Source organism: Diadema antillarum, unplaced genomic scaffold, assembly GCF_040938485.1.
Source record: "Diadema antillarum isolate AM-2024a unplaced genomic scaffold, OU_Dant_1.0 seq00001612_RagTag, whole genome shotgun sequence".
NCBI classification, from domain to species: Eukaryota; Metazoa; Echinodermata; class Echinoidea; order Diadematoida; family Diadematidae; genus Diadema; species Diadema antillarum.
Genome location: NW_027272325.1, coordinates 573,491 through 588,377, shown reverse-complemented (window position 1 = coordinate 588,377; position 14,887 = coordinate 573,491). Strand labels below are relative to the sequence as shown.

The 14,887-nt window shown below is 38.0% G+C and overlaps 1 protein-coding gene across 1 annotated transcript in view; it reads left to right on the top strand.

Moving 5' to 3' along the window:
- LOC139711121 (muscle-specific protein 300 kDa-like) overlaps positions 1-14,887 on the top strand; it is a 311,965-nt gene that overhangs the window by 125,692 nt on the left and 171,386 nt on the right. Inside the window, exons 35-46 of the mRNA XM_071623037.1 lie at positions 118-228; positions 631-840; positions 1,343-1,699; positions 7,325-7,468; positions 9,071-9,244; positions 9,822-9,986; positions 10,761-10,916; positions 11,376-11,702; positions 12,451-12,603; positions 13,092-13,256; positions 13,619-13,945; positions 14,415-14,576. Coding sequence (XP_071479138.1) covers positions 118-228; positions 631-840; positions 1,343-1,699; positions 7,325-7,468; positions 9,071-9,244; positions 9,822-9,986; positions 10,761-10,916; positions 11,376-11,702; positions 12,451-12,603; positions 13,092-13,256; positions 13,619-13,945; positions 14,415-14,576 — 2,451 coding nt within the window. The remainder of the gene's footprint in view (positions 1-117; positions 229-630; positions 841-1,342; positions 1,700-7,324; positions 7,469-9,070; positions 9,245-9,821; positions 9,987-10,760; positions 10,917-11,375; positions 11,703-12,450; positions 12,604-13,091; positions 13,257-13,618; positions 13,946-14,414; positions 14,577-14,887) is intronic.

Genomic DNA, 14,887 nt, shown 5'->3' with positions numbered 1-14,887 from the left:
TTCATTGTCCTTTGCTTTTGGAATGTTTTTGTTTGATTTTTTTTTCTTAAGGATCAATAATATGAGATGTGCTGTAAGTTATATTTTTCATCTTCATTTATGGTTATCTTGGACCAGAACTGCCAGAAGGAGCTGGCAAGACATCGCACAGATCTGGACCGCATCACCAGGCTTGGTATCAAACTCATAGAGATGGATCCAAAACTCACATCATCCATTGAGCAACAGGTATGTAAATCAGGGATGAGAATACTTTGGAGAGCACTCTTTAAATTTAACTCTCTCTTTTTTTTCTCTGTTGCATTGTTGTTTGATCACAACATACATTAGAATGTAATGTATTATATTAAAATGAATAAATGTACTTTCAAGGTATGCAAAATTAATGACATTATAGTATTTTTATAGTTTGTGCTGTCACCTAGCAACCAGCATCAACCTGATGAAGGTTGGATCGGCAAGAGCAGCTCATTCAGAGTTTCAGTCTACAGCTTGCATCAGTTTTGCCTCATAATTCTCTGATGCAGATTGACTTAGGAAGTATGGAGTTTTTGGTTCTAGATTACACTTTTGTGCAGTTTGGTTGAATTGTGCTGTTGCCTAGCAACCCATCACCTTTCTCCGATGCAGGTCGACTCTGTGAGAGAGGAGTGGAACTGCACAGACGACCAGGTATCCAACGCGGCGAAATGCACCCATGCATGCATCAACTTGTGGGAGGAGATGGACAAATCACAGCCCAAGTTACAGGAGGTTGTGGAGAAGGCGGAAGATGTTTGCAGGCAGCCAATCAGGTGTAGCAACAAAGACGAGGCAGATCATCTCCTCAGACTACATGAGGTTAGAAATTTATCAAAAGAGCAATAATTGGCATGACTGTGATTCTCTGAAATGTGTGACATTTGTGTGAGACAGGCATCTTTGTGTGTGTGTCAGCTTTATTCTTGTTTGCTATAAATCCTGTATTTGTGCTCAGCATTATTTTTCAATTCTCATATTCTGGAGTAGATGAAATTGATGTTTATGGAAATGGCTTGGCTGAGACATATACCTATTGTACACAACCTGTGTTACCTCAAGTTGACTGAGCAAGAGCAAGAATTTTCAGGTTTAGAATGACAGTATTAATAAATATTGCTGTTACCTAGCAACCCATCATCATTATCATTACAGTGCAGCAAAAAGTAGCATAAAGAAATTCTTGCAGTGAAGTTGAATATATAGCCATTAGTTTTCTGTGCAGAACGAATGTTTTAATTAGTATCATTATCCTTCTCTGATAAAAGATGTGGTACCTCAAGCTAAATGTAAAATAAAATTCATTTCTAAACCTGTGTGACAGAGTGCCTTGTCTGAAGTTGATGCGGCCAAGGAACCAGCCCAGCACCTTGCACAGTCTGCCCAGCAACTCGCCAACCTCCTCCCCAAGATCACCAACCGACCCGCAACCTCCTCCCCAGTGCAGCCAGCCCTGCGGGAGGTCCAGGAGCTGCCGCCACGACTGGACGGACTGTCGGCCGAGCTGGAGAAGAGGCGCGCCCAGCTGAGGAGGGGCCGGGAATTGTGGGAGGTGGTGAGCGAGAGGGAGAAGAAGCTGAACTCCTGGCTCGGACTCTCCAAGATGGCCCTGGAGAGGATGCCAGAGAGAATGGATGACAGCGACGGCGATGAGGCCAAGACAAACTTGCAGAAGTTCAAGGTCAGTTGTAAATCCCATGCCCATTTTTAAAACTGATGCCTGGAAACGACCATCCTCTTACACCAGACATTTCCAATTAGATGCGATGAAATGCTTTGATATGTGTGGAATCCAGAGTTTGTAGTTTGTGGATATTTTGATTCCAGTCTGGTCAGATGCACTGTAGAAAAGGATTCATACAAACGCTTGTGAATATTGCTTCCAAATATATTACAATCTGAAATTTGTAGACAGATGATTTTAGTCATGGTAAATATTCACATCTTGTCCTATATCAAATCAATCAACCCAGATTCGACATTGGCTGTAATTTGTTATGCAGTAAATTCCTTTTAGCAGGAGGGGAATGTCATTATTTCTGATGAAACATGTGTGGGTACGTACAATACAGAGAGAATGTCATTCTAATGCATCTTTTAATGAAAAGATGAAAAGATGAAAAGATGAAAAGAAAAGATGAAAAAGCTACCATACAGGAAGATTTTATTTACCCTGTTGGATTTATTGACGGGCATCGCCCTTTGACTCGTAAAAAAGTTACGTAATCTTTGATTGAAAATGGTTGCCTTCAATTGCCAAGTCCACCATTACTGGGAATGGGAATGTCAAAGCACATTCCCATCCGGAGCTCTTTGGTTGACAGTTTTCCTTTTTCTTACAACTTATTGTTATTGAGCAAGAACATCTAAAGTCAACCAATTGTCAACTAAGCTTCCATACATTTTTCCTTTTTCGATATTTAACCGTAGAACTCAATTGTACCTTGTAACATCACTACAAATATATGTGTTGTTAATTACGTGTCTTGTGCGTAAACCAATGTCAGGGCGAGGTTTCCCCTCCACGCCTCTGCTATCTGTCCTCCTTGTTGATCCACTGTGATTCCCAACGCTGTGTGTAATGAATGATAGAACCATGGCTTGTTTCAACCATTTTTATTTCCTATTATATACATTCATATGTACATACATGTATATATATATATATATTTTTTTTTTTTTTGATGGCGGTTATCAAAAAAGTATAACGGGAAAAAAAGAAAACCTTTTTCGGTCATCATTTTAGGGATACACGGTTCAATTTTGCAAGGTTATGCTCATCCACCACCTGGCCATTCTCCACAGTATGGTGACAGTTTATAGTACCTCATTTTTTCACGTATTGATTGAAGCCAGACATTTCTACCCACATATTTCACTTCATAGTTTCAAAATGTTTTTGAACCCATAACTTTAAATTTTTAAAGAAAGTCACTAATCTCTTTTAATTTATAACTGGTAGATGGTTCTTTTAAACCTCCCACACTTTTTGGTATTGAACTCCGATTTTTTTTTGATTATTATTATTATTTTTAGTACAGCACATCCCTCACTGCTTTGGCAGATATTTATCCTCCTGTGAACTGTCCGAAAAAAATCCCTTTGTTCTACGAATCACCTGTTGAAACTCCGAACCCATTGATAAGACGTCCGTATTATACATGTACAGTAAGCAGTTTCCATGAATGTATAATCGTTCACATGTTGTGTGTCGACACGAGGCATGGCTGCTTTTTCGCGCCACGGCCGACTGATCTCCAATGGTAATTAAGCCACTGCAAGTAGCACCTGCGTTTGACGCATGTTAAACGGGTTGCTATTAACACCCTGATTTCCATTCAGTATTTGTACTGTTTTTTTTTTTCTCTGATACGTGTGTTAATGGGTGCATGGTTAAAAGTCCCACATTCGATAGCCAATACAGATGTTGCAAGAAATGTACCTTTACTGTTTACTCCCCTTTACTCCCCTCCCCCCCCCCCCCCCCCCCTGTATACGGGAAAGTCTCCCTGAACTTTAACTGGGCAAGTGTCACGGTCCTTGAATTCTCTTTCTGTACGTGTTTTAAAACACAACACCTTTATACTGAGTGGTCCGGCTATCCCCTGGTGATCTGTTGTAATTGCGTACTAGTAATTATTGTAAGTGTGAGCAAGATGGGTCTAATTGTACCAAATTTTGTATTGTATATTGAAACCCCACACACATTTGCACTTTGTACACACATCTGCACAGTAGTATGCACTTGCAAAATGCACATTAGCACCTATGCAGTTGTTGTCTCTCAAATCTCCGGTAATTTACATTTCTGTATTACGGAATGGCGTCACATGTGAATACCCCCGATATTCCTGCTGACATTATGCCTGTGCGCGACAGTAAATATTACACACCCCTTGAATTCAATGATATTGTATCGTATAGTTCAGATAATATTTCACTTCTTCATATAAACTCTAGGAGTTTGAATAAAAATTTTTAATATTTGGAAAATCTTTTGCACTCTTCAAACAATTTTGAATTTTCTGTTATTGGAATAAGTGAAACTTGGTTACATCAAAACTCCCCAGATATCTTTAATTTACCCAATCATAAATTAGTTAGGGCTGATCGTCAAGGAAAAAGGGGTGGTGGTGTTGCGTTTTATATTGCGCAAAATTTACAGTTCAAAATCCGTTCTGAAATCACGTTAAGATATGCAGAAACGTTATTTATTGAAATTGAGAACCCAATCTCTAAAAACGTTATTATAGGTTTAATTTATCGACCTCCTGATCTGAATTGTGAATTATTTTGTGATGAATTGGATTTATATCTCCATAAGATAGGTAATGAAAGCAAACATGTTTTTATTTTTGGTGATTTCAACATTAACTTTTCCCCCACATCCGATAACAATAATTCCCTTAATTTTATGCATTTAATGTATTCATATGGTTTTATGTCGATTATCAATAAACCCACCAGGATAAATCCACACTCGTCAACTCAGATTGATAATATATTTTCGAATGTGTATAATAATACAATTATGGGGGGTATATTATGTTCTGAAGTTTCTGATCATTTACCAATATTTTCAATTTGTGAATGTAAAGTGGGTCGTAATAAATTACATGATAAAATATGGTATTATAAAGAGTCAAAACGTAATGTGGAATTATTGAAACAGAACTTATTTTTAGAGGAATAGACAGATATTCATAGTATTAACAATGTTAATTTGGTATATAAATGTTTTAATGATAAATTATTGTATTATTATGAAAATAATATTCCTTTATGCAGAATAAAAAGTAACCGAAATAAACCAAGAAATCCTTGGATTACAAAAGGTATTTTGAAATCCATAAACACTCGTAATTTTTTGTATAAGTTACATATTCGTAACCCAACTGAATTTAATTTGAATATGTATAAAGTTTATCGAAATAAATTGACAAAATTGATTCATTTATCCCGCAGATTATATTTTTCTGATAGAATGAAAAAGGTTTCTTCGAATATTAATGCAACATGGAAAATTATTAAAGAGGTCCTAGGTAAAAAGCCTGATTCTCCGCCAACGGATGATATCACATTAAACGGTATTAAAATAAATGATCCCAATATGTATGCTAATTCATTTAACTCATTTTTCGTTAATATCGGTCCGGAACTTGCTACTAAAATTAGCAATACTTCTGCTCATTTTACAGATTATCTTTTTGACCAAACTCAAGAGTCTATTTATTTTAACCCAACAAGTCCCAGTGAAATCATTAGTATCACTAAATCTTTAAATAGCTCTAAATCTTGTGGTTCTGATAAAATAAGTATGATGTTATTGAAAGAAATAGTTTATCCACTCGCAGAACCGTTAAGTTATATATTTAATCTTTCTTTATCACAAGGTATTTTCCCTGACCTGCTGAAAATAGCGAAAGTTAATCCTGTACATAAAAAAGATGATCCTCATGAAATTAGCAATTATCGTCCTATTTCTTTATTGCCTAGTATATCCAAAATCTTAGAAAAAATTGTTTATAATAGACTTCTTAAATTCATTAATAAGTATGATTTACTTATTCCCAATCAATATGGTTTCAGAAAAAATTATTCAACTGATTTAGCACTAATACAAATTTATGACAAAATTACGAGTGCTTTTGCAAACAAAGAACATGTTGCAGGTATATTTTGCGATTTGAGTAAAGCATTCGATACTCTTGATTATTCTATTTTACTCACCAAACTTAGTCATTATGGTATTCGAGGACAAGCACTTTTATGGCTTAAAGGTTATCTAACTAATAGAAGACAATATGTTATTTTTAATGGTTGTGAATCTGACCCCCTTTTGATTAAATGTGGTGTTCCTCAAGGCTCAATTCTAGGCCCATTATTATTCCTTCTTTATGTTAATGATATCATAAATACATCCTCTCTTCTCTCTTTTGTTCTATTTGCTGATGATACGAATATATTTTATTCTCATAAAGATCTTCAGATTTTAAATGACACTTTAAATATTGAAATTAGTAAAGTATCAAATTGGTTTAAGTCTAATAAACTTTCTTTGAATATAAAAAAGACTCATTTTATTCATTTCAAACTTCATTCTCATAATGAAGATACGTTGATACATATTAACATTGATAATATCCCATTAGAAAAGAAAATGAATTCAAAATTTCTAGGAGTATATATAGATGAAAGTTTGACTTGGAATGAGCATTTACATCATGTTACAACGTGTATTTCTAGAAATATAGGGATAATTTCCAAGCTGAAGTTCTTTCTTCCTCGTTCAACTTTATTTCTATTATATAATTCCTTAATTCTGCCATATATAAGTTATTGCAATGTTGTATGGGGTACTTGCGGCTCTACCAAAATAAATTCTATATTTAAATTACAAAAGAAAGTTATACGTATTTGTACAGGATCGCATTTTCTGGCTCATACTGATTCTTTATTTCATGAGCTTAAAACATTGAAGGTTTTTGATTTGAATATTATTCAAGTAGCAGTAATTATGTTCAAATATATACATCATCAACTTCCATGAAGTTCCATCATCGTTTGATAACATGCTTAGGTTCAATACTTCTGTCCATTCGTACCCTACTCGTATATGTAGAAATTTCCACCTTTTGAATCCCAAATTATTAGTGACACATAAATCTATAAGACATTCGGGTCCGGATATTTGGAATAATCTCCCGGATAATATAAAGTCTTGTTCAAGTATTTATTCTTTGAAAGCTTCACTTAAACGATATTTGATACAATTATATTCTCCAAACCAATTGAGCTAACAAATATTTATAGTATAGATTGTCATCTTATTGTCAATCTCAATTTTCTTCCTTCAACTGCATCTTGCACTCTCACCTGCAACTGCACTGCACTCACCTGATCACCTTCCTCCAAGAGAGTTATGTCGTTGGATAGTCATTTTATGAGGCCTCCATCCATTTCAAGCTTAATCGCTTATGATGGTGGTCTCCTGCATTCAATTATCTCTGTTGTTTACTGAAAAATACTGTATATTTTATTTTATGTTTCTGTGTATCTACATTGCTCAATGCAATCACCTATGTGAATCTATTTATGTACTGTTATCGATTTATTTCACTGCACTTGTTATTCTTTGTCTTTGTACTTTTTGAAGTTTGCATTCAAATTGCATCTGATTGAATGCAGAAATAAAAGCAAACAAACAAACAAACAAACAAACCCTAGTTGCTTAAATCACAAATTACCTTAGCAAGTAGCCATTGTCTCATCTTTCTTTGAAATAATGTTTTGTGCTTACACCCAGGATGAGGCGTTGGACCACGAGAGTGACCTCCAATCCCTGGCTGCAAGTCTTGCGGAACTGAAATCACTGAACCCTGATGAACCCATTCCCATTGCAGAGGAAACCTTCAAGAAAGTAGAGGCTGAATTTGTACAGGCAAAGCAGGTGAGCTAACATGTTATTATACAAATATTGACTGCTCATGAGGATGATGGTGGAAATTATCATTCCCGAGGTGCTTTTCATACCGACCCTTCTATCACCCTGAGGCGTTAGCCGAGGGGTGATGGAAGGGTCGGTATGAAAAGCACCGAGGGAGTGATAATTTCCACCACCATCCGAATACAGAGCAGTTAATATTTGTTTTATATACCTCATCGTTTAAGACTTAACCAAGATCTAGGGCTAGGCAAATACGAAGTAAATTCTAACTGTTATGCCTAAACGTTAGCCCTAAAATCAGGCCACAGCCTGCGCTTGCTTGCATGGTTTTCGTGCATTTCGTAGACTACCCAGTACGGTACGCGCGGTACTCACTCACAGTTAAAGTCACACGGCCTTCGGCGAGCTCCTGCATAAAATCTTGGCAGAAGATTACAGTATACATCCAGTTTCCCGTCGCTCGTGTTTTAATTCAATATTTCCAACATGCTGAGATTTGTCTCTGCTTCGGGATCCTAAGAAATCCTAAGACAAAGTGTACGATCTTTGATCCAGCTCACTTCAAATCACGGAGGAGCGCTCGATCACCATGCCACGTTGAAACATGCCTGCTGTGCGCTAGTAGTGCGATGATTTTGCATGACAAACCGTGTTTATACGATGCGCGTAGTGAACGTCCTTGGAGGGGTTGCGGACACCGCGCGTGAAGTCTAGCGTACTTGTTATGTGTACAAAAGTCGTGGAGGGTTTACAAATTCTATCACGAGGGTTTTGCCTTTCTATCACGAGGGTTTTGCATTTCTATCACGAGGGTTTTGCCTTTCTATCACTTACATGAAAACCCTAAGGCAAGATAGACGGGACTACACCTTGTCACGTGATATACTTTTGACCAATCAGTGATACGAATCTCACTTGTGAGGTATATAATTTTTTTTACTTTATACTAGTCATGCGTTGATGCTAAAGATGTTTCTGTGAGATTGGAATATAAAGACAGAATCACATAACAGTCATTTTGTCATCAGCCATCTGTGATAGCACATAGAGACTCCAACTCTCCTGCTTTTGGTTGGAGATCTCCCGCCTTTAGGTCATTTCCCAAAGTCTCCAACTTGAATGTGAATTTCTTCTCTCAAGCTGTGTGTCTCTTCGTGTAACATATATACTCTCCTGCCTAAAATTTATCTTCTTCTCGTCCAACTTTAATTTTGTCATCTATATGTTTAAAAATAAGGCTAAGATTATCATAGGACCAGAATGCATCTTTAACCCAAGAGCTTTAAGGAGTCTTAAGTGCGCCGCAAGAAATGTCGCATATTCCGCTCATTATGTGCATAGCTATGCGCACATGATATTGCTCATAAAATTGTGCAAATGTTCGCATGATCAGCGTCTCCAGTGTGCTAGGGGGCCCAGGCAGGAGAGTGTACCATTGAAGAGATGGTTAGGGTTGGAATCTTTGCGTATAGTACCAAAGTGAAAAAAAAAAGGAAAAAGATGTAACATGGATGTTTAGTTTAAAGCTGAGGAATCCTTGTCAATTTTAATGTTGCCCTTTAGATTCACTTTCAGTTCGCATTTTCTCTTCCCTCTTGGCTGTAGACTGCAATGGAGGCTGAGACCAACTTGAGTGAGTTCTCCAACCAGACATCAGCGCTGAGGGCCAAACTGGCTGACCTGTTGTCATGGTTACAGGAGCGGGATGCTGAAGTGGAGGAGGCGAGGCTCCCCTCTGTACCCAAGGAGCAGCTGGTACTGAACCACAAGCAGTGTCAGGTATGTCATTCTTCAAGTAGTTAGCATGAATACTTTGTAATATTTATTTCATTTTGAATGTGCTAGCACCGGTCTGCAGATGTCCCCAATTTCCACCATATTTTGCCCTATAAATCTTGCTTTCAATCAATAGAGAAATTGCCAATATCTACAAGGTTTGTATGTAAAATTCTGTTAATTTGTGAAGAGAAATCAAAGTATATTCATCTTTTCTCTCTACATGATTGCTGGAAAAGGCAAGCATGACTGTCTACAACGCTCTTTACAAATATGAAGTATTGTTTAAAACTTATTGATAATGTGTTCAAAACTCTGTAATTTTAAAGGGCAGTATTTAAACCTATAAAAAATTATTTTTTTTTCTTTTTTGGATGGATAAAACAAATTCAAATTTAAATAAGATGTGATTTCCAGTATCACTTTTTTTCAGTACAATCGAAAAGGAATCCTCATCATGCAAAAATACATAAACATACATATATGACACTGTTTGTTCAAAACCATCATATTATTGGAAAAGAGCATAGTGTATGCGGGGTCAGATATCTGTAGATTCAATGTCTGATCTGCGTTTCAGGACTTGAATGCTCAGCTGAAGGAGAAACAATCTGATGTTGATGACTTAGTGAAGCAAGTGTCCGCTGTGAAGGAGAGATTCCCCATGGCCAACACAGCTTCCCTCCAGAAATCACTGGAGGCAGTGGTTGGCCAACACCAGCGCACACAGAAGTCGAGCCAAGAGGTCAGTTCCTTCACGATGAGAAGTTTTCTTCGGCCAGAGAGCACCTTGGAAAGCAGCTGCATTCACACACATGAATTATCATTTTTGCATTGCCGTGAAAATGTCAATCCCATCCTGTGCTGTTGGTGCCACATGGAAAAAAAGAAATCACATTGAAGTGTTCTTTTCTAGGCATTGCATGCCTAAACAATTACTGGAGTATGACTCCTGGCCCCCAGGGTGTGCAGACCTGGTGTAGTGAGTTGCATTATGGAATTTTAAAAATGGATTTGTGTGTGTGTGTGTGTGTGTGTGTGTGTGTGTGTGTGTGTGTGTGCTGTTCACATATGAAAGGGGCTTAGTATCATGTCCTTTTTTATTCTACATAATAATCTACCATTGTTGTCTTTGTGGTAGTGTGCAGATGTGATTTTTTTTGGTATGTTCCTGGTACAGCATTAAAGGTGATTTTTTTTTGTAAAGGGAATGGGCAATGATTCTATTTCATTACACAATTTGAATAAAGATTTCTAATTCAGAAACTGTAAAGTCATATGCCCAAGATTATAGAATGTAGGTAATTTCAGGGGCGGATCCAGGAATTCTGTAAAGAGGGGGCGCGTTTACAAAATTAAAGGGGGGCGCACGCACACCTCCCCCCATTTTTTTCTTTTTATTTCTTTTTGTTTGTGCGCCGGTTGCGGTCCTCCCTGGATCCGACACTGAATTTTGAGGTATTCGGTCTTCATTATGTAATGGGATGTATGTATATCATACTGTCTTTTGTCTTACTAGGTTCAAGAGAACATTGCAGCCATGCTGCAAGAAGATTTCCAAAAAGCACACAAGGATATGACATCTTGGCTGGATGCGGCCGAAGCAACACTTGGACACTCCACGTCAACAGAGGGCAGTCTGGATGAACTGAAAGCAAAGCATAATGCTATAAAAGTTAGTTTGTATGCCACATGACAGCTCATGATTCAAGTAGTCATCCCAAGCTGGTAAAGATCATCCTCCTACTCCACAAGCTCCTTTACCTAACCCCACCCTTCCCCCAAAAAAGTCAAAATATATCAAAACAGATATTACAAAATTATATCTAAATGTATTAATATCTGGATGATGCTGAACAATATATTTCCCTCCCAGGAAGCTCTACCATCAAATATCCTGTGTCAGAAACTATGATGTGAACATATTGACATATACACTATACATATATTTTTGATGAGTTTGTGCTACTTTTAAGACAATGGTGGGCATTTTTGAAGATGAGTTGTGTATTTGGATTCCAGTATACATTTGTTCATATACTCTCTTTGAATGTTAAACTTAGGTAATATTGTCTAAGTACCTGCTGAAACTTGAAAGTTAAGACAATGGATGAATTATTTCATCCATGCACAGGCTTTGCAATCCAGTCTCTTCGAGGGTAAGCAACTTCTGGAGGCGGCCCAGGCCAGCACCTCCCACCTCACCAAGGTACTGCCGAGTGACCAGCAAGCCTCCCCCAACCAGGCCACAACAGACCTGGCTGACCGCTACGCCTCTCTGGCCGCTCTGTCCGCGGCCAGGGAGAGGGACCTTGCCCACAGCGTGGACGTCATGGGGCAATACGAGACTTGCGCAAAGGAGGTCGGTGCGAGACTGGACAAGACCAAGGAAGAGACGGAAGGCTTGTCCAAGCCTTGTAAATCAGCAGATGACATCAAGAAACAGTTATCCAAGGTTGAGGTAGGAACAGCTAGTCTCACTTCAAGACATATTGCAGTCTGTTTAGATGAAATGCAGCAGATTCTAAAACTGAATAAAATTGACACAAAAAGTTATGATACTTTGTATTTTCTTCAATGGGAATCTGGTCTGTTTTAATGTGATACTTATAACTTTAGGAGAAAAAGGAAAGTGCAGGTTGTCCATGTGAAGCTAGTTGAAACAAAAGAAAAAGCTGTGCACACTTTGAGGGTATTTTCATGAATATCAATTTTTATACAGTACTTATCTTGTAACCAAGACATTCAGAACCAACTTTTTTTTTTTTTTTGCAATTGAATACTGTTTATTGGGGTTAATTTCAAGTAGAGTAAAGTGCCATATTGTAGGGAATGACACACATAATTGAATAATTATTGATTGGAAATCATCTACCCTGACAAAGTATTATCCAATTCCATCAGCATACAGGCTGTAGTAAGATTTAACTAAACTTAGCATTCCCCACAATATATAGCTTCACCCTCAACATTCATTCGTAATTCTACTCAGAGTAAGGCCATGTTTTAATAGGCACATGATCATTTGTCCTTTCCTACTCGTGAAGTTTATGATGATGTCATTTATATATCTTACACCTGTTGCATGATGAAGAAAACCAGAAATTGTCATCATTAATATTGACAAGCATTGAAATTAGATAATATGTGTGATTGTCATGCTCTTTGTGTGAACCTCCATGCAATGATATCTCTGCTTACTATCACAGGCTTTGCTCAGCAAACTAAATGACCAGCGTCCAGTTATGGATGACCTTCTTGCCAAGACCACAGCTGCCTGTGAGGCAGTGGACAGTCCATCCATCCCCCTGCATGCTTCAGACATCAACCAGACATACCAGAATCTTATCAGCCAGCTGGAGGTTTGTCCTCAACATTCTTTTTTTTTTTTTTTTTTTTGGTTGGTTGGTTGATCGTTTTCTGGCCTTATAGATTTCTGTTTTCTTTTGTATGAGATGCATTAATTCTGAACCTATTGAGGAGGTGCTTGCAGGAGAAAGAGTCTCCCTTGGAATGGGGAAGCATTTTTTTTTTCAGCAAAATACTTTGATGTTTCTGCAAGGTAGTTTTTTATGTACAGCATCCAATTATGTCTTGTCATTGGAAGATCACGATTACATTGTGTAGATAATCTTGATAATCATCAAATACCTTTTCCTTGAAAGTGCATTGAATGGATATATATCATTTACATTACTTTATGACAAAAAGTGCATTCTTTGGATACATCTTGTTTATGAAAGTATTTATTTGGATGATCAAAGAAAGAGATGCTGTGGAATAAATCGCCATGATAACCAGAGAGGCCTATATTTTCAGTCTCCAATATTGCCCCTTTCCCAACCATCAGGAGCTGCAGCGCCAGCTGCAGGCCAGCTGCGACTCTCGGGGCCGGCTGCAGGGGATCCATGAGGAAGTCAGGAGACAGCTCCAGCAGGCAGAGGCAGCATCCACCAGCTGCCTGGATCCCGCTGGAGACAGGAACGTGTGTGAGGACAAACTCCAGGCCATCAAGGTAACAATGTTACATTAGAGATTATGGCAGTGATTAACTTCAAAGCTGTCATTTGTGTAGTGATGCATTTTGGTAGATACTGTATATGCTGTTGATATACCCTCTGGTGAATTATCCCATCTATTGCAAAAATTTGGTCTGTCATGTGCAAACTCTTTGCAAGGGGGGGGGGGGAGGGAGTAGAATATTTACAAGAATGTGGATTAACATTCTGTATGGCATATATGTCCGTTTCTCACAAATGTTTTTTGTAGATCTTTTTTTTTTCAAAATGAGTTATTCCAAACGATGAATGCAATGACTGAAATGGGAAAGTTTTGTGTATTTGTGACTTATTTGTAATTTGTTCTCTTTCACTTCAGGCACTTGAAGAGAAGAAACAGCATTGCCAAGAGAAGCTGATAGAAGCACAAAACATCCTCCCCACACTGGCACCATACCTATCACCGGCTGGCCAAGAGGCCTTGAAGGAGCAGACAGCAGCCCTGCAGAGGGAGGTCGACAACCTGGCAGAACAGCTAGACCAAGGCAGACATGATGTTGAGAAGAGCGTCTCTGATTGGTCGGAGTACGAGGCGTGCCTGGCCCGTGTCAGTGAGTGGCTAGCCAGCACGGATGCCGCGGTAGACCGAGCTTCTGAGCTTAGGGACACACTCGACAACAAGCACAATCATCTTGCTCAATCTAAGGTAATGGATCTTGTGTGCTTGTGTGTCTGTGTGTGTTTGTCTGTTTGTCTGAATATTTGTGTGTCTGCATCTTGCAGTTTTTATTTCTTAATGTTTCTAGGCAGTAACAGGGTATGCATTCAGAGTTGAACAAACATTGTCATGAAATATCTTACACAATACCGAAGTTATGTGTAAATATCATTAAAAGTTTAATGATAAACTGATAAAAGATATCATTTAGAGGGAAACATATAAACTTAATATCTGTCGATACAAACAGACAAAGTACATATATGTTTACACATATATATGTTTACCAATATATATGTTTACCACCTGTGAGTTTTAGGAGAAAGTAGAACAATCCATTTCCCAAAGTTATTGGTTTGTCAAAGGTGTGCCTGATATTTTGTCCACTCATGAACTGCAGGGTTACATTTGATATATCTGAAATGTTTGCCAATATGAATCTAACTCAAATCTGCAGGCACTACAAGAGGACATTGAGAAGCAAGTCTCTGTCCTAGATGATCTTAGGAGCAAGGCTGAAGCATTGACGTCGTCCAACTCTCCAGACGTGAAGGAGCAGATTGAGGGTCAGCTCTCTCAGACCACACACAAGCTCAATTCAGCCACAAACAGGCTCAAGGTACATGCTCTGTTCAATCCCAACATCCATGGTGAAATGCGAGGACTAGATGGACAAATTTATAGTTGAAAACTGGTGCTTCCATGTCTTTTTATGCATTCGCACATTGTCTGTTTGTTTCAACTGGTTGTCTAATTGCTTAGCAGCCATTAAAGATGGTCTGACAGCAAAAAAAAACAGCTGAACTTAAGTAGGAAATTATCAGAATCTTTAAATTGAAGATGTGTAGGGTTTAGTTCAAAGGATGGGAGCCATAAATGAATTCCTGAAATTTTCATTTAAACTTTTGTTTATAAACCTCCAACAAGAAA